We start from the raw sequence: 21,704 nt of genomic DNA, 5'->3' as shown, positions 1-21,704 counted from the left end.
GACAGGGTCTCACTCTGCCACCCAGGCTGGAATGCAGTGGCATGATTACAGCTGACTGCAGCCTCAACCTTCCCAGGCTCAGAAGATCCTCCTGCCTCAGCTTCCTGAGTAGCTGGGACTACAGGCACGTGCCACCACAGCTGGGTAGTTCTGTATGTTTTGTAGAGATGGGGGCTCACTATGTTGCTCAGGCTGGTCTCAAACTCTTGGGCTCAAGGATCTGCCTGTCTTGGCCTCCCAAAGTGCTGGTATTACAGGGGTGAGCCACCATGCCTGGCCCATTTGAATTCTTGAGTTCCTTTGTCTGGCAAGTTAATAAACTCAACTTTGGGTTTCTTTTTGTCAGATATCTAATGGTCTTTGTTAGAATCTCCTGTGTTCCCTTTGCCACCTCCAGGAAAGGGCACACAACCCAGGCCTGGCCAATTGAGGCATTACCTTCTGTGCTACAGTGATTGGTTTGGGAATAGTCATGAGACCTATCATGAGCCAACAAGACACAACCTGGAGGCTTTTGCTGGAACTACTGGGAAGGAGAAATGCTCTTTCTCTGGAGTGGTTTGCTGGAAGGATGGCCTGACATGGGCTGGTGGGGAGCATGTGGAAAGGATCTGAGAGTGAATCCAAACAGAGGAAAGTAGAGTTGAGAGAGAGAGAGAAAGAGAAAGAGGGAGAGCAAATCCTAACACTGTGCATTGAGAATCTGGACCCAGAAGAATCTAAAGTCAGTAATCTCCTGGACTTTTCAGTTAAGTCTGTTTGAGTCTATTGGCACATCCAGTGCCCAGCATAAGGCCTGGCACAGAGTTGGTACTCTGTGAAAGTTGAATGAATAACAGACCTATTTAATTCCCACAACCACATGGCAGAGACAGATATAATCACCCCCATTGGTCAAATGAGAGAACCACTGAGTTGGTCTATGCATCCTTATCTTGAACATAATTTTCCATTAGGAGTTTTGCACTATTAATGACAGTTCTCACACCTGTTACTGCCTGAGACTGGGACTCTTTGGGGTTGGATGGTAACCTTCTGTGTCAATCTCCCCAGTCCTGGTAGTCAACAGTGAAAGAGGTGCTTCCCTCAGTCCCTAGAAAACCTGAGAGCTGGGAGGGATTGTGAGTTTAGGGAAGCTGAGGCTGATACTGGGTCTCCACCAGGCCTGGGAGGGACATGACAAGCCCCTACACAGGTTGGCATCACCCCTGAGAAGCCCAAAGGTATCTCTGAATCAAGACAGAATACTTCTGGCCAGGCACGGTGGCTCACACTTATAATCCCAGCACTTTGGGAAGCCAAGACGGGTAGATCACTTGAGGTCAGGAGTTCGAGACCAGTCTGGCCAACATGGTGAAACTCTGTCTCTACTAAAAATACAAAATTAGGTGGGTGTGGTGGTGCACACCTGTAATCCCAGTTACTTGGGAGGCTGAGGCAGGAGGATCACTTGAACCTGGGAGGCAGAGGTTGCAGTGAGCCAAGATGGCAGCACTGCACTCTAGCCTGGGTGACAAAGCGAGACACCATTTAAAAAAAAAAAAAAAAGACAGAACACTTCTATAATCCCAGGAGGTTTTTCATGTCATAGCCCAGTCAACTCCTCCTGGCCCCACCAACCACTGATCTGATTTCTGTTGACAGAGGTTAGTTTTGACTATTCTAGAATTTCAAATGAACATACTCCACAGTAAATATGTATAGAAGGAAAGGGAGGGAAGGGAGGAAGGAAAAAAGGGGGACGAGGATGTCCTGCAATAGGGACCTTGGGGCACGCCCCCACCTGTACAATTCTAGCACTCACCTCGGCTACCATCTCCAGAGTGAGGTTGCCGCCAGCGTAGAAGGCGGCTGGGCCAGAGGTGCCAAGTGTATCCAGCACCTCAGCCAGGTCTGGCCGTCGCAGCAGCGAGCCAGGTAGTGGTGGGCGGCCCGATGGCAGGAACGTCTCTTGGAAGTGCTCGGACATGTTGGGTGGCAGCTGTTCAGCCAGGGCACGGGCTAGGGGCAGGGATGGGAGGCTGGGCGGGGCGGGGCACCAGGACTGGACCAGATGAGACGTGCAATAGGTGGGGAAGATGGGGGCTGAGTGGTCCGCCCTATGTGCCCCAGCCCCCCAGGAGCCTCTTAAGGGGGAGGCAGGAATGTCTAAGGGCCCTTCCCAGACCCCCTCTTTTGAGGCTACCTCCAGGTGAGGGTGGAATAAGGTGGGGAGGGGGTCTTAGGAGCAAACTGGAAGAGAGGTCCTCTTTGGCTTGGGTCCCCAAATCTCAAAGATTCTACCCCTCTCCGTCAACCTCAAGTCTCTCCCAAATCCCCAGGCCCCACTGACCTAGATCATGAGTCACGTTGAAGCCATCTTGGGCCACAGCTGCTGCGAAGGCCAGGACTTGGGACCATGGCAGCCTGGGGGGGCCGGAGAGCAGGAGGTGGAGGAGGTCCTGGGGGAAGGAGGAGGGGTCCTGGGGGGAGGGGGGTTCCTGGGAAGGAGAGTCCTGGCAAGGGAAGGGGATATTAGGAGGGGGAGTTTGGAAAGGAAGAATGCAGGGAAGTAGGAGAAGGCCACCCAAGGAGAGATACAAACAGGGGTCCCTGGTCCCCAGGGGGAGGGTTGTTACCTGCCATAGAGCTGATGAGCTTCATGTAGCCCCTTCACCATTCCGGGAACCCCCACCAAGAGCCCAGGCTGGGCAAGGCGGGCAGGCGAGGGAGAGAGGAGACCAGGTCACTGGAAGGGGGGGGCTGGGCTGAACTCCGCAGAGCCCCAAGCCAGGGATGGCTGGCACAGGGGAGAGACACAGGCCAAGTATCCCAAGGGAGGGACAAGCTTTCCCAAGCAGGCAGCCCTCCCATCTCCCTGACTTCCTATCGGCAAAGGCAGAAAGGCCTCTTTTAGCTGCCATAGTTGAGGGATTTATAAATTAAGCAAAACCTTTCAGGAGCCAGGATGTAACCAGTTTAGACAGACACCTGTCTACATCGGATTTCACCAATCCCTGACCCCTTTTTTTTTTTTGAGACAGGGTTTCGTTGTTACCCAGGCTGGATGGAGCACAGTGGCATGGTCATAGCTCACTGTGACCTCCAACTCCTGGGCTCAAGTCAAGCGATCCTTGGCGCATGCTACCATGCCTGGCTGATTTCAAAGCATGTTTTGTAGAGACAAAGTCTCACTATGTGGCTCAGGCTGGTCTCAAGCTCCTGGCCTCAAGCAATCCTCCTGCCTTGGCTTCCCAAAGTGTTGGGATTACAGGTATGAGCTACTGTGCCCAGGCAACCCTGCCTTTTAAAATGTTGAACAAGGAACCTTCATTTAACCTATTCAGTTTCACACCATCATTACTCTGAGCTCTGAAGACTCAGGGGTGTGCTTGGCTTTTGTCACTGCACTAAGTACCCAGTTTTCCAAGTTACTCAATTTATTCTTTTTCTCTCAGCAGATAGTTGGTTTGCCTCTAGCAGTTCCCCTCTAATCTTCCAATATGTGAGGGACTGGGAAAGTTACAGTCAACTAGCTCAGAGTGAGATGTGTGAGTTTTATTACATCAACTTTGTGACATTTCAGGGTACTCAGTAGCCTTTTTTATTCCTTCCTTACCTCAGCCGGACAGGTAAGACTGCCAGAGAAGTAAGGTGTTGCAGTATTACCTGTAATCAACCATCCACATTTTTTGGTTCATTATTTTATTTTGGGGGCTGCCTGTCTTACACATAGCCCACGAGAATCCTGCTCAACTCTTTTTCCCACTCACATGGTAAATACTCAGTAAATTAATGCTTGGGTTAGCAGAAGGGCAATGAAGAGAGATTCCCCTGAACTCTCTCTTCTCACCAGGGTCCCCACCTTGGTCTCCCAGGATCTTTGCAGGGTCTCTTCCCTGAGGGCCCCCGGTGCGGACTCCCGGAAATCAATTAGGTGGCTCTCATTTCGACGGATGTCATGTACCAGCATCACGCCCCCACTGGGATAGATACAGAAGGGGAAGGGTGATGATAACATGCTACCCCTCTGTACAATTAACCTGCAGCCCCTCCATCCCCAGTGGTGAGAGCTGTAGGCTTGGTTTGTCATTTGGAGTCAGGTGTCTGAGCCCCCTCCCCAGCATGGATTCATAGACTCAGCCACCCTAAGAAGATGGGAGTGAAACCAAGGGGGTTGGAGACTCAGGGTCCCTGGACCTCTTCCAGCCTGTCACTGGAGACTTTAATCCCTGATTAGGAAAAGCCCAGAGACTGGGAGAACAGGATGTTCTGCCCCACGCCCCCACCCTGGACCACAGCTGGATCCCTGCCAGCTTCCTGCACCTGCCTACTTGCTATGTCCCTTGCCCCTCCCCCAGGACTGGATTATGTAAGGATAAAACATGCAAAACCAAAACGGAATGTCTTTGGTACAGCTTGGAGGGCTGGTCTTACAGGAACCAAGATAGGCAACTTAGTCAGCTTGTTCCTTTTCTGTGACTTATTTACACCTAAAATGCCTACAGCCAAATGACAAAATAAGGAAAGCAGGACAGAGAAACAAGAGCAAACTGGATAGTGCATGCCCCATCATGGGAAGCAGCTTCTATTCCACTCCAGATAATTTCAGCCATGTGACAATGTGGGCCCAAGTTGTTACCAGATCTCCCAATTGTTCAAGAGACGTTGGAAATCTGGATTTTTATGAAAATTCTCAACTTTTTAACAAGAGCAAACAAAATTTTAAGACAGTTCAGTGTCCAAACCAAACCAGTCTATATGATGGGTGTTGCCCATGGGTGGGCAGTTTGTAACTTCTGTTTTTAAGAGTTCTTAGCGTGGCTTGTTTTTGGTGGATAGATGGTCCAAGGCTTTCCATCAGACCCACAGGGATTTGTTATCCTAAAAGTTTAAGTATCATTGCCTTAATTGATGACAGTATACCTCCATCTGTGCACCTCAATTTATGGTTTACGAATTTCTTTCTACTGTTTTTTTCTAAAGCTTCCGAAAACACTTTCAGGTTTTCCATAAGGTAGCTTTGCTCTTCTGACTCCATCCAGGGAGAAGGGGGTGAAATTTGGTGTAGAAAGAGAAAATGCAAGGAGCTGGGGCCCAACTGCCCTTCTTCCTAAGTTAGGAGTGCTCCACATGAGGCCTCCCTAAGTTAGGAGTGCTTCACAGGCCTACAGACCAGGAGGCAAGAAGTGGAGGACCTGGGGGACCCCTGACCTCCACTGCTCCTTACCCGCCCAGGCCAGAACTGTGCGGAGCCACGATCCCCAAACACAAGGCTGCTGCCACAGCTGCGTCCACAGAAGATCCCTGTTTATTGAGCACCTCGATGCCCAGTGAAGTGCAGCGAGCAGCATCTGTCACCACAGCACCCTGCTGGAAGATCTGGGAGGGGAGAGAGGACTTGGTGGGGTGCAGGAGGAGCTGTCCACCTCCCTAGGGCACCTCCACTAGCTCTAGAACTGTACAGGGGGTAGGGTCGAAGCCCTGCCTTCTTGTCCCCTTGACCCTCCCCTCATTACCCCAAGTGCCTTCTAATGGATCCAGTCCCTTTCTTGTTCGGTCCCCCTCATGCGCTGGAGCTCCTCCCTTTGGGACCTTCCTCTGCCAAGTCACAACCCTCTCCCCTTCCACCTCTCAGTCATTCCCCAGTTTCCACAGCCTCTCAAATATTATTACCCCACTCCATCCTAGCCAGTTCCCTCCTCCTCCCCATTTGTCCCCCTCACCTGGGGGTCCCCGAAGTAGATCTGCATGACCAGCGCCACGGTGACACCGGTGGCGAAAGTGAGACAGGCTGTGACGATGACCGTGAGCCCGTCCTGGCGGCAGGAGCACTCGGCTGCTGCCGCAGAGAACGGGTCTTTGCGCGTCTCGCGTAGCGGTGACCCGTCTTGGCTGCCCATCTCCGAAGATGACGAAGGCAGCCGCTGCAGCCGCGCAGACTTCAGGAAGGAGTCTGGGTCTGCAGAAAGGCACCCGGGGTCGGTCTGGGCGCCTCCCACCTGGCCCTGCCCACTCTCCAGGAGGGACTATGCAGCGCTTCCCCTGCTCCGCCACTGCCACACAACCCCCGACTGGCCAACTCTACTCACGACTGGCCAACACTACTCACGGTTCCCCATTTTCCCATGTACCCCAGGGCAGGTGAAAGCAGTGGTGCCCGACTGGGAAGAGACAGGGATCCCCAAGCTGGGCAGCAGGGAGGCTGGATTCTTGCCCCTCCCTGATACCTAGGCCAAATTTCCTGGTACCCAGGCCCCAGGACTGGGAACACTTGCGGGGGGCGGGGGGAGGGGGAAGGGATTGGGGGCTAGTTCCAGCCCTCCCTGGAAATCAGATCCTGTCCCAGTTGGGGTCCAGCCTTCTGTGCAAGGAGGCAGCTACATAAATAGAGTGGAGGGACCCTGGCTTCCAACCTGACTTCAGTTATCTGTTCACTCGTTCCTTAAATACGGAGAGCCCTATGCTAGGTGCCAGAGGAAAGAAACGGATAGTTCCTGCCCTCTTGGGGTTCATAGAGCCCTGGAAGAAAAAGCCAATAAGCGAGTAAACAAAGGAGTCTATAATTACAAGTTGCAGCAGGTGCTGTAAAGAAAAAGAAAGATGAAATGACAGAGAATAATGGTGGTAGGGGAGGCAGGATTCCTTAGCTGCAGAAATCAGGGAAGGCCCCTCAGGAAGTGACTTTTAAGCTGAAAACCGAGGGAGAAGAAGGAGCCAGCTATAATGTAGAGCGAGGAGTATGTGTGTGGAGTGTTCTGGAAAGAGGAAACAGCAGATGCAAAGGCCCTAAGATGGGAATGAGCTTGGTACATTAGAAAAAAAAATAAGGTCTGGGCGGCTCTGGTGTAACAGGCATGGGGAAAGAGTAGCAAGGGTGGAAGTTAGGCCAGATACTTGCAGCATGTCGTGGCTCACACCGGTAATCCCAGCACTTTGGGAGGCCAAGTGGGGGGGGCGCGTATCACTTGAGGTCAGGAGTTGGAGACCAGCCTGGCCAACATGGTGAAACCCTGGCTCTACTAAAAAATACAAAAATTACCGTAGCCTTATAGTATAGTTTGAAGTCAGGTAGTGTGATGTCTCCAACTTTGTTCTTTTTGCTTAGGATTGTCTTGGCTATGCGTGCTCTCTTTTGGTTCCATATGAAGTTTAAGGTGGTTTTTTTCAGTTCTGTGAAGAAGGTCAATGGTAGCTTGATGGGGATAGCATTGAATCTATAAATTACTTTGAGCAGCATGGCCATTTTCGCGACTTTTATTCTTCCTAACCATGAGCATGGAATGTTTTTCCATCTGTTTGTGTCCTCTCTTATTTCCTTGAGCAGTGGTTTGTAGTTCTCCTTGAAGAGGTCCTTCATATCCTTTGTTAGTTGTATTCCTAGGTATTTTATTCTCTTTGTAGCAATTGTAAATGAGAGTTTGCTCACGATTTGGCTCTCTGTTTGTCTGTTATTGGTGTACAGGAATGTTTGTGATTTTTTGCACATTGATTTTGTATCCTGAGACTTTGCTGAAGTTGCTTATCATCTTAGGGAGATTTTGGGCTGAGACGATGGGATCTTCTAAATATAAAATCATGTTGTCTACAAACAGAGACAATTTGACTTCCTCTTTTCCTAATTGAATATCCTTTATTTATTTTTTTTTCTTGCCTGATTGCTCTGGCTAGAACTTCCAATACTATGTTGAATAGGAATGGTAAGAGAGGGCACCCTTGTCTAGTGCCACTTTTCAAAAGGAATGGTACTGGTACCAAAACAGAGATATAGACCAGTGGAACAGAACAGAGGCCTTGGAAATAATGCCACACATCTACAATCTGATCTTTGACAAACCTGACAAAAACAAGCAACAGGGAAAGGATTCCTTGTTTAATAAATGGTGTTGGGAAAACTGGCTAACCATGTGCAGAAAGCTGAAACTGGACCCATTCCTTACACCTTACACTAAAATTAACTCCAGGTGGATTAAAAATTTAAATATAAGACCTAACACCATAAAAACCCTAGAAGAAAACATAGGCAATACCATTCAGGACATAGGCATAGGCAAGGACTTCATGACCAAAAGCAATGGCAGCAAAAGCCAAAACAGACAAATGGGATCTAATTAAACTTAAGAGCTTCTGCACAGCAAAAGAAACAATCATCAGAGTGAATCGGCAACCAAGAGAATAGGAAAAAATTTTTGCAAGCTACCCATCTGACAAAGGGCTAATATCAGAATCTGTAAAGAACTAAAACAAATTTACAAGAAAAAACAAACAACCCCATCAAAAAGTGGGTGAAGGATATGAACAGGCACTTTTCAAAAGAAGACATTTATGCGGCCAACAAACATATGAAAAAATGCTCATTATCACTGGTCATTAGAGAAATGCAAATCAAAACCACATTGAGGTGCCGGGCGTGGTGGCTCACACCTGTAATCCCAGCACTTTGGGAGGCCGAGATGGGCGGATCACCTGAGGTCAGGAGTTTGAGACCTGCCTGATCAACATGGAGAAACCCTGTCTCTACTAAAAATACAAAATTAGTCGGGTATGGTGACACGTGCCTGTAATCCCAGCTACTCGGGAATCTGAGGCAGGAGAATGGCTTGAACCCAGGAGGCGGAGGTTGTGGTGAGCCAAGATCATGCCATTTCCAGCCTGGGCAACAAGAGTGAAACGCTGTCTCAAAACAAACAAACAAACAAACAAACAAAACACATTGAGATACCATCTCACACTAGTTAGAATGGTGATCATTAAAAAATCTGGAGACAACAGATGCTGGAGAGGATGTGGAGAAATAGGAACACATTTACACTGTTAGTGGGAGTGTAAATTATTGCAACCATTGTGGAAGACAATGTGGCGATTCCTCAAGGATCTAGAAATAGAAATACCATTTGACCCAGCAGTCCCATTACTGGCTATATACCCAAAGGATTATAAATCATTCTTTTATAAAGACACATGCACACGTATGTTCATTGTGGCACTGTTTACAATAGCAAAGACTTGGAACCAACCCAAATGCCCATCAAGGATAGAATGGAAAATGAAAATGTGGCACATATACACCGTAGAATAGTATGCAGCCATAAAAAGGGATCAGAATGATGCCCAATGCCCGTCAACCCAAATGCCCATCAAGGATAGACTGGAAAAAGAAAACACGGTACATATACACAATAGAATACTATGCAGTCATAAAAAAGGATAAGAAGCAAGGCTGATAGCTTGATCTTATGCTGATACCTTTGCAGGGACACAGATGAATCTGAAAACCATCATTCTCAGCAAACTGACAGAAGAACAGAAAACCAAACACTGCATGTTCTCACTCATAAGTGGGTGTTGAACAATGGGAACACATGGACACAGGGAGGGGAACATCACACACTGGGGTCTGTTGGGGGGTGAGGGGCTAAGGGAGTGATAGGAGGGGGTGGGGAGGTTGGGGAGGGATAACATTAGGAGAAATACCTAATATGGGTGACGGGGGGATGGAGGCAGCAAACCACCATGGCATGTGTATACCTATGTGACAATCCTGCAAGATCTGCACATGTACCCCAGAACTTAAAGTGTAATTAAAAATATATAAAAATTAGCTGTACATGGTGATGTGTGCCTGTAATTCCAGCAACTTGGGAGTCTGAAGCACAACAGTCACTTGAACCCACAAGGTGGAGGTTGCAGTCAGCAGAGATTGCACCACTACACTTCAGCCTGGGTGACAGAGTGAGACTGTCTCAAAAGAATAAAAAAAAGATACGAGGGGCTGTACCAGCCTGGTGAGAAGCTTGGGTTTTACTATAAGGATTATGGGAAGTCACTACTAGAGAGTTTTAAGCAACAATGTGAAACCATCTGTTCTGTGTTTTGTTGTTTGAGACAAGGTCTGGCTCTGTCACCCCAGTTGGGAGTGCAGTGGCAACATCTCAGCCCACTGCAACCTCCGCCTCCCAAGCTCAAACCATCCTCCCACTTCTGCTCAGCCTCCCGAGTAGCTGGGACTATAGGCGTGCACTACCATACCTGGCTAATTTTTGTATCTTTTGTAGAGATGGGGCTTTGCCATGTTGCCCAAGCTGGTCTCAAACTCCTGGCCTCAAGTGATCCGCCCACCTTGGCCTCCCAAAGAGGTGGGATTACAGGTGTGAGCCACCATGTCAGGTCCGTTTTGTGTTTTTTTTTTTTTTTTTGAGACGGAGTTTCGCTCTTGTTACCCAGGCTGGAGTGCAATGGCGCGATCTCGGCTCACCGCAACCTCCGCCTCCCGGGTTCAGGCAATTCTCCTGCCTCAGCCTCCTGAGTAGCTGGGACTACAGACACGTGCCACCATGCCCAGCTAATTTTTTGTAGTTTTAGTAGAGACGGGGTTTCACCATGTTGACCAGGATGGTCTTGATCTCTTGACCTTGTGATCCACCCGCCTTGTCCTCCCAAAGTACTGGGATTACAGGCTTGAGCCACGCGCCTGGCCCTGTTTTATGTTTTAAAAATATCCCTCTGGCTACTATCTGGAGACAGACTGAAGGACAGTAAGAGCAGAGGCAGGAGAGACCTGAAAGCCCACTACTTGCTGCGTGGCTATGAACAAGTCACTCAAGTCATGAACCTTACCTTTCTCATTCTAATGATGGAGCTAATCCCTAACTGGTGGGATAGGAGTACAAGGATTCCATGAAGTGATATGCACCCAGTACACTGCAGGTACTCACTCCAAATTATTTCTTTTTTTTTTTTTTTTTCCCCAGAAGGAGTCTCACTTTGTTACCCAGGCTGGAGTGCAATGGCACCATCTTGGCTCACTGCAACGTCCGCCTCCTGGGTTCAAGACATTCTCCTGCCTCAGTCTCCCGAGTAGGTGGAATTACAGGTGCCTGCCACCACACCCGGCTCATTTTTCTGTATTTTTAGTAGAGACAGGGTTTCACCATGTTGGTCAGGCTGGTCTTGACCTCCCGACCTAAGGTGATCCACCCACCTTGGCCTCCCAAATTGCTGGCACTTGGGTTTAGGGAAAGGCAGGCTAGAGGCTAGCTAGGCACAACCAAGGTCCTGGCTAAGAGGATGGCGCTGTGCCACTAGGTGGCACCAACAGGTTGAGAACATAGGAGGTTATGTCAGCCTGCAGTCTGTTCCAGGTGAACCAAGGGAGCCTTGGGGCTTAGAAGTAGGATTGACAGACATGGCATTCAAATGATTACACTGATATGATGGCAACATACAAACTTGGTGCATAAACCTGACATAAGGTATAAGTTCCCAGAAGCTCAGATGACTAGGGTCTCTGCTGGATTTCCATACAGGTGATGGTAGAGCCTGTATTGAATTTCCCAAAATACTCCCTGAGGTTTTGGAACTTGCTCTCTCCTACTATTCTTTCATCCTGAGATCTTCTCTCTCATGCATTTATTCATTCAATATTTATTGAGTACACAACAAACAAATAGATATAAGGTTTTTTGTTTTTGTTTTGAGGCTGAGTCTCACTCTGTTGCCTAGGCTGGAGTGCAGTGGCACCATCTCAGCTCACCGTAACCTCTGCCTCTTGGGTTCGAGCAATTCTCCTGCCTCAGCCTCCCAAGTAGCTGAGATTACAGGGACCCACCATTATTCCTGGCTAATTTTTGTATTTTTAGTAGAGATGGGGTTTCACCATGTTGGCCAGGATGGTCTTGAACTCCTGACCTCAAGTGGTCCACCTGCCTCAGCCTCCCAAAGTGCTGGGATTACAGGCATGAGACACTGCGCCTGGCCTAGAGATGAGGTCTTGATGCTGGAGAAAGGAGAGTGAACAAAATAGTCATAATCCCTCCCCTTATGGGGCTTACAGACAGGGAGTAATCCAATAATTGTACAAATAAATAATCACAGATTTGGGTAAATGCTAAGACATTTAGAGAGGGCCAGAAGAAAACATGTCAGGCAGTTCCAGTCTCTAGGTCAGGAGAGACAGGCATTCTCTGTTGAGCTGGAAGAGGAAACTAAGGCCCAGGACAGGGTAGGTGTGCCCATTGTCACTCCATGAGTCAGGGCTGTATTAGGACCAGAAGACTCACTCCTGACTACTGGCTTCAGGCTAATATCCATCATGACACATCTTCCCACTCCTCTCCCTGCTACCTCCTGATTCCACTCCCTTTGGAAAAGAAGTTTTGATCTGCAGCCCTGACATTTGATGCCCATAAACCTCTAAACCCCATCCTCATTACTTCTTCACCCCCACCCTAAATAGAGTGCAGTCCAGTCAGGTTGGCAAGGGCTGCTGGTCAGGGCCAGGTGATCAGGAAGTGTAGAGGGGGAGATAATTTGGGCCTCTCAGATTGGGAGTAGCTAGAGAAGGGCCAGGCTGGAAAAGCAGCATCTGCCAGGCTGGTAAGAGACAAGGCTCAAGTGCAGGCACTGCGAGGAAGTGAGAGTGAGGTAGAAGGATGCTCTAATGTCCGGAAGTGACGTGCAGGGACAGAGGGATGGGGGATGAAGGATGAAGAATGAAGGGGAGGATGGAGCTGGGCCACATGGCTAGGAGGAAGAGCAGCGGGCAAGGAATGCACAGAGAGCTCTTTGCCCCCAGGTCTCTTCCAATCCCTGTATCCTCCCTCTCTACCCCCACCTCTCACAATTCCAGCAGAGGGTTGAAGGGAACACAGTAAAATCCTGGAGTCTGCTTCCTAGGGAGCAGAGTATCTTACTAATATCCCGGCCAGATCCATGGATCGGGGAGGGGTAGGGTGATCCACAGGACAGTGAAGGCGCTCTAGTCCCCAAGGACTTTGAGAGGTCATGGGTCCATGCCTTTATCTCCCAATACCTAGCAGAAGGGAATCATACTCTCTTTACCCCTCCCTGGACATGAAGAGATTCTCCGCTTTTCCCAGACCCTCTGCTACCCATAATCCCCAGCTGTGGGGAAGTTCTCTTAAGGCACAGATTGGATCCCTCTTGCTGCAGTCTCTAAGTCGGTTTCTCCTATCCTGTCCTCTGTGCCTAGAGAAAGGCCTCTTCTGGGTGATCACAGCGATTCCTTAGGATCTCCCCTCCAACATTCCTTCATCGTTAGTTGGTTCTTCCCAGGAGGTAAGCCCAATCCCTTCTACTGCAGTCCCTAGCATCCTCTCCGTTGTCGCATCCTACGCCTCCAAGGCAGAAAGGCACCCGCTTCCCCATCAGATAATTAATTAACAGAGACAAGGGAGAAGAAGAGAGAGGTCCAAGAAGATGCGAATGAATTAAGGAGATGGAGCTGGAGGTGGATGCTCGACACAGAAGGAAGACCGGGGACTTCCCAAGGCAGGGCAGGGACGGGGTCTGCGGGCCTCACCGGTGTCGGGGTCTCCCAGAAAGGCGTCCTCGTCCTTGCGGCCCCTCAGCGGGGCCGCGGGCGCTGGCTCGTCCTCTGGCAGCCGCGGGAAGCTGGTGATGCTCATGTAGTCCACTGGCGAGTAGGCGCCCAGGGCGCTCTCCTGGCTGGCCTCGTTCTCCGCCGCCATCCTCGCCCGCGCCCCCCAGCAGCGCAGCGCCTGCCGGAAGTGGCTGCGGCGGGGGAGTGGGAGGGCGGAGGGCGGGGCCTGAGCTCCGGGACAGCCGGGAGGGGGCGCCTCTCCCCGCCCTCGGCCACGTCCCGGTCTGACTCTCCCACGCCTGCTCAGCGCTGTCAGCCCGCAGGTGGCACGCAGGTGCGCGTGGATGGAGAGCCGGGAGGCAGCGCAGGGTCGAGAGGAGAGCGCGCGGCAAGCGAGGCTTCAGTGGCTCTGCACTTTACGCAGCCCAGGGACCAAAACCCTCCCTCCTTCCAGTCTGAATCCAGCTAGTATGCTCCTCAAACCCCAGGCTTCCTTTTCGGGCTACGGATCCTTTCACTGACCGCAAATCCCTCTCGACCCCAGAGCCTGTCTCTGACCCCAATTTCCTCGAACCCCAGACTCCTCCTTGAACTCCGAGATCCTCCTCCTCCGATCTTAGACTCCTTCTCCTACCTTGGACCTCTCCTTGGACTTCAGACTGTCTTCACCCCAGACTCCTTTGAAAACCCCAACCCATGGTTCATCCCCAGGCCTCTTTGACTGCAGACTCCTCCTTGGACAACAGATGCGCTTCTTTGACCTCAGCTCCCTTCCTGTACCCTGACACTTCTGACTCCTCTTTCAACTGCGACCTATTCTGGGACCCCTGACCTATTAGCACAGGAGAGTAATTTTCAAACTTAAGTGTGTGTTAGGATCTTTGAAAGCAGATTCCCAGATTCCAGCCCAGAGATCATGATTCAGTAGGCTGGGATGAGGTGCTTGGAACGTGAATATTTACCACCATTTTAAGAGTTTTTGATATGGTTCTGGAAAGGACACTTTGAGAAAGAAGGAATGGTGGTAGTTGTGGTAGGGCTGGAGTGGGGCAAGGTGGGAATAGGTCTCTATAGTCTGGATGTCTGGGTCCTATTCTGCTACCACTAAAAATACTGTAACCTTGGGCAAGACAATTAATCTCCCTATCAGTTTCTGCATCTGTGAAATGGAAAGAATAATGGTACTCATTTTAGAGGATCAAGTAACAGAATGGAAAGCGATTAGTATAGGGATTGGGTATACATTTATTGAGTATTTGCCTACTCAGTAAATGCCATAATCATCGTCATCATCATTGCCTTAATCTGGTAGATTCATTCCCTCCAAACCCATCCATCCTCTCTCCACTCAGAAATTTCAACCACATTACAGCTTGTACTACTCCATATCCAAGGATGAGGAAACCTCCTTCTCTTACGAGGTCGCTGGTCCAAATTTTCATTGTGAAGTCCACAGGAAGAGAGAGGGGGCTCTATACACACATCCCTTCTCTTCCCAACCCCAGACTTCAGTCTCAGAGATGGCCTGAAGTGCTTGAAAAATCTACTATAGACACAACGGCTGCAGTACCAACTATAGACAGGAGGGAGAAGCCGTGTGTCGGAAACGGCTCTCAGGTTTGAGAGTAGGACTTGGGAAAGAGGATAGGAAGGAGGGCTGCTCAGAGCTGCATAGTAGGAGTGCCTAGAGAGGGTAACAGTCTATCGGTGAATGTGCACCCATTGTGTGTGCCTCTCCCCACCCCAGAGAGTTCTTACCTCCTCAGTGACATCTGTAGGGTCTATTACACTACCCTGAGGTCTAATCCTTCCAGTGGGACCTTTCCCCACTCAAGGAGGTCTATGCCTTCTCAGTAATGTCCACTTCCGGTGTAGTTGGCGGCTCTTCAGTGGGGATTGAGTCCTCTGGTAGGGTCCATGTCTCCTTAGTAAAGTCTATATCCTCTGCATCTCTTAGGGGAAATCCATGTCTCCTCACTAGGGTAAGTGCCCTTCAATGCCATTCATATGCTATTAGCAGGGCTCAGGGCCCTTCAGTCAGGTCTGAGAACCCCCAGCAACATCTGTGCTCTCTTAGTGGAGTCCATGTACTGTCATGAAGTGTGTGCCCCTTCGGTGCAGTGGATGTCTCCTCAATGAATTATCTGTCCCCTCAGTGGGGTCCATGTCCACTCTGAGAGGTCTGTACTCTGTCAGTGGGCCCCGAGATTCCCTCCTTCCCTCCCCTCTCAGGATTAGCAGAGTCTTGGGCTTCTGTGGTTTTTTTTTTTTTTTTTTTCCTGAGACAAAGTCTTGCTCTGTCACCCAGGCTGGAATGCAGTGGCACAATCTCGGCTTACTGCAACCTCTGCCTCCCGAGTTCAAGCAATTCTCCTGCCTCAGCCTCCTGAGTAGCTGGAATTACAGGCACGCACCACCACGCGTGGCTAATTTTTGTATTTTTAGTAGAGATGACGTTTCATCATGTTGGTCAGGTTGGTTTCGAACTCCTGACCTTGTGATCCGTCTTCCTCAGTCTCCCAAAGTGCTGGGATTACAGGCATGAGCCACCGCAACTGGCCAAGATTTTTTTTTTAAGCTTAGGGTGTGCAAGGTCTATGGTCAGCTGGGCAAAAAGCAGGGAAGTAGGTAGGAAGGGAGGCTGGGCTAGATGGGGTCACAAGGCCTGTGTAGGCTTCAGCAGGTGGGAGATGCCTGCTTCAGGCCTCAGATTCACTCTTGGAGTTAGACATTTAAGAATCCTTCCTGTCTTGACAGCCAGTCTGTGAAATGATGGGTGAGGTGGGCCCTTCTTGGTGGTGGATGCAGGTGAGAGATGGAGGAGGGTCCTGCCTGACTTTTTTCTGGGGTGGAGGGGCTAGAGGAAAGCTAGAGGTAATTAAGCCCAGATTGTGGTAATGGTGGTGGGGGTTTCCCTCTGTGAAGTAAAGAGATTGTGAAGGAAAGAAGAGAATGTGGGCTGGTGTGTAATCCTAGCACTTTGGGAGGCCGAGGTGGGCAGATCACCCAAGGGCAGGTGTTCAGGACCAGCCTGGACAACATAGTGAAATTCCATCTCTACTAAAAATACAAAAATTAGCTGGGCGTGGTGGTGCGCACCTGTAATCCCAGCTACTTGGGAGGCTGAGGCAGGAAAATTGCTTGAACCCTGGAGGCAGAGGTTGCAGTGAGCTGAGATCATGCCACTGCATTCCAGCCTGGGAGACAAAGTGAGAGACTCCGTCTCAAAACAAAAACAACAACTAAAAAAGAGAATATGAATGATTTTTTGTACTTGCACAGACTTTGATATTTTACAAGCCTTAGCTTCAAGCCTGATGAGGAAGTAAAACCAAAGCTGGAGCCAAGGCCCTAACTTGGTCGTTATTTGCTCTGTGACTTTGCACAAGTTCCTTCCCTTTCCTGGGTTTCATTTGTGCAGTTGGGAGGTAGGTTTATTATCAAAAACCTGAAGGTGTCTCCTAGTCTTCACTTATTGAGTCTTGTACTTTAGATCTGGATGGAGATTTGTGAAGGCAAGGAGATTGAAGACATGTCCTCATAAGAGGGAGAAAATTTGAGTTGGTTCCAGGGTGAGCAGAGAGGGCGTGCTGTTGCCAGAGCATGCCCTCAAGGTCGTGGGAGACGTTTTTCCGGAGGTCGGAATGTGGGTGTGGCTAAGAGAGGGGGGACCTGGAGGGAAGGGTGTCACCTGGAAGGGACCCTACCCCACTTGGCTTTCCAACTCATTGGGGTGACAGTCAGGACTGTGCAATCAGATCAAGGGGCGGCTCCGCGATGGGACTGACTCAACTCCTCTTCTTAGTCCAGCCCCTTCCCGCTCGAGCCCCGCCCTAACCCAAACCCTAAACTGTCACTCCAAGACCCATCCCATTCTGGTCACTCCATGGCTCTGCCTCCTCTCCTGTGACAACCAGCCAGGCTACGCCCCATCACTCCATGGGCCCACCTCCTCTCCTGTCACGCCTGGCCCCGCCCCTCCTGTCATTCCACGGCCCCACCCTCTCCCTTGTCACGCCAGGCCCCGCCCCTTCTGCTTCACTCTAGGGCGTCTCTCCTTCGGGCAAGTCAGCTCCGCCCCTATCCTTCGACTTTTTCTCCTGGTATTTCCGTCCTTACTCACCCCGATCCCGCCCCCACCAGGGATGGCCCCACCCCACCAGGGATGGCCCCACCCCTCTGGCCACGCTCACAAGCCTGGTTAAGCCACGCCCTCACTCACAGGCCCCTCCTCTTCCCGGAGGCCCCGCCTCTAGGTCGGCCTGTTTTCCTAGTCCCGGCACCCCATGCGACCGCAAAGGCGGCCACGGTTCCAGGAACTTGACGCGATGGGGCTTCCAGAGGAACGGGGCCGGAGCGGCAGCGAGAGCCGGGGCCAGGAGGAAGCTGGAGCCGGCGGCCGGGCGCGGAGTTGGTCTCCGCCGCCTGAGGTCAGCCGCTCCGCGCACGTCCCCTCTCTGCAGCGCTACCGCGAGCTGCACAGGCGCTCCGTGGAGGAGCCGCGGGGTGAGGCCCGGCCCGGGCGGGCCTGGGGGTGTCAGTGAGGAGAGGAGTGGGGGCTCCCTCGGGGAGTCGCGGGCTCTCCTGGGAAGCTGAGGTGTTCGTGAGAAGATGGAGGTTCTGTGAGGGAAGAATTGCGGTTCTTTGAGGAGATGGAAAAGGGATTCCGGGAGGAGATGAGGGTTCCCTGGGAGCTGGGGAGTTCCCTGGAGACTCGGAGGGTCGGTGGGGAGATGTGGGTTTTTGCGAGGAGACGCGGGATTCCGTGAGGGAAGAAGTGAGGTTCTTTGAGGTTGGGACGGGGAGGTTGGCCAGGAAAGTAAAAGTTTCGTGGGAAGAGAAGGGAGTTCCTGAGGTGAAAAGAGGGTCTCCATGGGGCGACGGGAGCCTTGAGGAGAGGAGGGCCACGAGTAGAACTTTCTTTGCTTCCCTTTCACACCAGCTCAGCCACTGCCTCCTGAGTCCTTTGTAAACTGTTGAGGACAATAATGGGACTGGTTCCCATCTTGGGATCCTCAGATTGATAATGGGGTCCCAGAGCTATTTTTAGCATATCGGACATCCCAATGGAAATTACGCGGTATAAGACTGAACGAGTTATTACCATGTCAAGTTTGTCTGTTTGTTTGTTTTGAGACAGAGTTTCCCTCTTATTGCCCAGGCTGGAGTGCAATGGCGCGATCTCAGCTCACCACAACCTCCACCTCCCGGGTTCAAGTGATTCTCCTACCTCAGCCTCCCAAGTAGCTGGAATTACAGGCATGCGCCGCCATGCCCGGCTAATTTTGTATTTTCAGTAGAGACATGGTGGCTCACGCCTATAATCCCAGCACTTTGGGAGGCCGAGGCGGGTGAATCACTTGAGGTTGGGAGTTCGAGACCAGCCTGACCAACATGAAGTTTGGTTTTTTTTAACTTGGGCTGGGATTGTATTAATAATAATTCAAAAGTTCTGATAGATGGTTCCATGTCTGTTAAAACGTATGATGAAAATAGGCTAATTTTGTATTTTTAGTAGAGACGTGGTGGCTCACATCTGTAATCCCAACACTTTGGGAGGCCAAGTCAGCCAGATCACTTGAGGTCAAGAATTTGAGACCATCCTGGCTGACATGGTGAAACCCCATCTCTACTAAAAATACAAAAATTAGCTGGGCATGATGGCACGTGCCTGTAATTCCAGCTACTCAGGAGGCTGAGACTGGAGAATTGCTTGAACCCGGGAGGCGGAGGTTGCAGTGAGCTGAGGTAGCATCACTATACTCCAGCCTGGGTAACAGAGCAAGACTCCGTCTCAAAAAAAAAAAAAAAAGTATGAGGAAAATCCCCTACTGTCATCCTCAGTCTGGGTAAAGGAGTTATATATGTATATAATTTTTTTAAATTTTGGAGACAGGGTCTCACTGTGTCACCCAGACTGGACTGCAGTTGGCCAATCTAGGCTCACTATAGCCTCCAGCTTCTGGGCTCATGTGATCTTCCTGCCTCAGCCTCCTGGGTAGCTGGGACTACAGGCCCACATCATGATGCCCAGCTAATTTTTTATATTTTTTGGCGAGACGGGGTTTTGCCATGTTGCCCAGGCTGGTCTTAAACTCCTGGCCTCAGGCCTTCCTCCCACCTTAGCCTCTCAAAGTGCTGGGATTACATGTGCATGAGCCACTGCACCTGGCCAAGGAGTTAAATTGCATCCCCATTGGGAGGCAGCATGATGTTTGGTTGTGGGACAAGCACGGGCCAGGAATCAAATCCAGAAAAATCTGGATTTACACCCTGGCTCTGCTATTTACTTACTGTGGGGTCTTATGCAGATTTTTTTTTTTTTTTCCTGCAACCTCCACCTCCTGGGTTTAAGTGATTCTCCTGCCTCAGCCTCCTGAGTAGCTGGGACTACAGGCATGCACCACCATGCCTGGCTAATTTTTGTATTTTTAGTAGAGACAGGGTTTTGCCATGTTGGCCAGCCTGCTCTCAAACTCCGGAACTCAGGTGATCCACCTGCCTGGGGCTCCCCAAATTGCTGGGATTACAGGTGTCAGCCACCATGCCCAGCCTTAGGCAGATTTTTAAGCCTATCTGAGATTCCTTTTCTTCCCTCTGTAAGATAGGACTAATGATATTTGTCTAATAGGTTTGTATGAGGACAAAAGTGTGTAACAAGTGTGCACTATAGCATGCCTGATGCACAGTAGACATTTAATAAATAGTAGTTAGTCTGATACAATATAAAGCAATTACTGAGTAATGCAAGACAAGTTTCAATAAAGTGTAATGTGGTGAAGTTGGGATTTGAACCAAGGCAGTTTGACTGCAGAATCCATATCCTAATAACAATGCTATTCCTCTTCTATGACCCCACAGAATGCATTTCACCAAATGCTGTCAAGTACAGAATTTCTACCACAAAAGCAGCCTCCTAATTTGTTCCCTCTTGCCTAATTTCACCACCTTCAGTCTTTCTAGTAGATTTATCAAACTACCATTAGAATGAAGTTATGGAAATACTGCTTTCATATGTCACTGCAAAAACTTTCAATAGTTCCCTGTTTCTGGCAATTTCTAATTAAAATTCTGCTTTTGTTTTAAGACCTCCAGATAATCTAGCTTTACCCCACCTCTCTATCCTTATCTCCCACTGCTTGCTAGCACTCCCCTCATTCTAGATAGATCATTCTCCTTGACATCCTGGATACACACCTATTCCCACCTTCTTGCCTTTGTCCATTTCCTTCTGTTTCTCTCTACCTAGTCAAACTCCACCAGTTCCAATAGAGCATTACCTGATCATCCCAATTCGTGCTCACCTTTTTCTTCTTCTGAGTATCTTTAGTACCTAGAGTGCATGCCAATGAAACACCCAGATTCTGACACACACACCTTTACCCCCAAAAACCTCAAAAAACTATGTGTGCATAAAGCTTAGTTTTGTAGTCAAGCATGTTGACGCTCATCTGTAATCTCACTACTCAGGAGGCTAAAGCATAGGAATTGCTTGAACCAGAGGGGAGTAGGTTGCAGTGAGCCGAGATTGAGCCATCGCATTCCAGCCTGGGTGACAGAGTGAGACCCTGTCTGAAAACAAAAATAAAAACACCTCAGTTTTCTTCATTCCTTGTTGATGTACATAAATGTTGTTTATAAATAGTTTTATATACTATGTGCCTACTATTATCACTTAAAAATATTTTTGAGTGTTTGTATTCTGGTTATTAGCTATGTGGTTCTTGGCAGAGTTTCCTATGCTTCCTGAGCTTCAGTTTTCTCATCTATAAAATTAGGATAATGAATATATACTTTGTAAGACCATAATGTCTTAAACATTAAATGAGATTAGTCCAGTCCCTGATACATGAATGGCATTTACTAAATACCAGCTTTCATTTGCTTTCTCTTTAATGGTCATTTATTATTCTATTGTATTACTACTTGTATTACTAGTTTTCATCAGTTTGTTATTGTTGGGCTATTGGGTTGCTTCCAGTTTCATTATTATAGTGTTGCTATAAATACCTCTTTAGTACTCACTTTTTTTCTTTGTGATTATTTTCTTTAAGTCTATTCCTCAAAGTTGACATAGCAGAGAAAAGGGTATAAGAAGTTTTATGGCTGGGTGTGGTGGTCCACACCTGTAATCCCAGCACTTTGGGAGGCCAAGGTGGGTGGATTGTTTGAGCTCAGGAGTTTGAGGCCAGCCTGGGCAACATGGCCAAACCCTGTTTTCTACAAAAAACAAATAAACAAGCAAACAAACAATGCGCTCCTGTAGTTCCAGCTATTGAGGGGCGGTGTGGGGATCACTTGAGCCAGGGAGATGGAGATTGCAGTGAGCTGAAATCGTGCCACTGCATTCCAGCCTGGGTGACAGAGTGAGACACCAAAACTA

The 21,704-nt window shown here is 49.5% G+C and overlaps 2 protein-coding genes across 9 annotated transcripts in view; one reads left to right on the top strand and one right to left on the bottom strand.

The window, feature by feature from the left end:
- The window catches only part of GGT7 (gamma-glutamyltransferase 7), a 27,138-nt gene extending 13,624 nt beyond the window's left edge, over nucleotides 1-13,514 (bottom strand). For 2 of the 5 annotated variants that reach the window (XM_017513774.2, XM_017513792.2), the window contains exons 1-7: nucleotides 13,301-13,514; nucleotides 5,706-5,941; nucleotides 5,210-5,361; nucleotides 3,833-3,962; nucleotides 2,619-2,686; nucleotides 2,333-2,406; nucleotides 1,805-2,001 (exon numbers count right to left, since the gene is read on the bottom strand). In XM_017513774.2, the coding sequence (XP_017369263.1) occupies nucleotides 1,805-2,001; nucleotides 2,333-2,406; nucleotides 2,619-2,686; nucleotides 3,833-3,962; nucleotides 5,210-5,361; nucleotides 5,706-5,941; nucleotides 13,301-13,469 (1,026 nt within the window). In that variant the 5' untranslated portion in view covers nucleotides 13,470-13,514. The remainder of the gene's footprint in view (nucleotides 1-1,804; nucleotides 2,002-2,332; nucleotides 2,407-2,618; nucleotides 2,687-3,832; nucleotides 3,963-5,209; nucleotides 5,362-5,705; nucleotides 5,942-13,300) is intronic. The other 3 variants (XM_017513785.2, XM_037733116.1, XM_037733121.1) reach the window with 2 other exon arrangements.
- A 3,915-nt stretch (nucleotides 13,515-17,429) lies between these two features.
- The window catches only part of ACSS2 (acyl-CoA synthetase short chain family member 2), a 54,353-nt gene continuing 50,078 nt past the window's right edge, over nucleotides 17,430-21,704 (top strand). For 3 of the 4 annotated variants that reach the window (XM_017513741.2, XM_017513751.2, XM_017513762.2), the window contains exon 1: nucleotides 17,430-17,827. In XM_017513741.2, coding sequence (XP_017369230.1) covers nucleotides 17,608-17,827 — 220 coding nt within the window. In that variant the 5' untranslated portion in view covers nucleotides 17,430-17,607. The remainder of the gene's footprint in view (nucleotides 17,828-21,704) is intronic. The other variant, XM_017513766.2, reaches the window with a different exon arrangement.

The sequence above is a fragment of the Cebus imitator genome, unplaced genomic scaffold (assembly GCF_001604975.1).
Source record: "Cebus imitator isolate Cc_AM_T3 unplaced genomic scaffold, Cebus_imitator-1.0 Scaffold18, whole genome shotgun sequence".
NCBI lineage: Eukaryota > Metazoa > Chordata > Mammalia > Primates > Cebidae > Cebus > Cebus imitator.
This window is presented reverse-complemented; position numbering and strand designations above follow the sequence as displayed.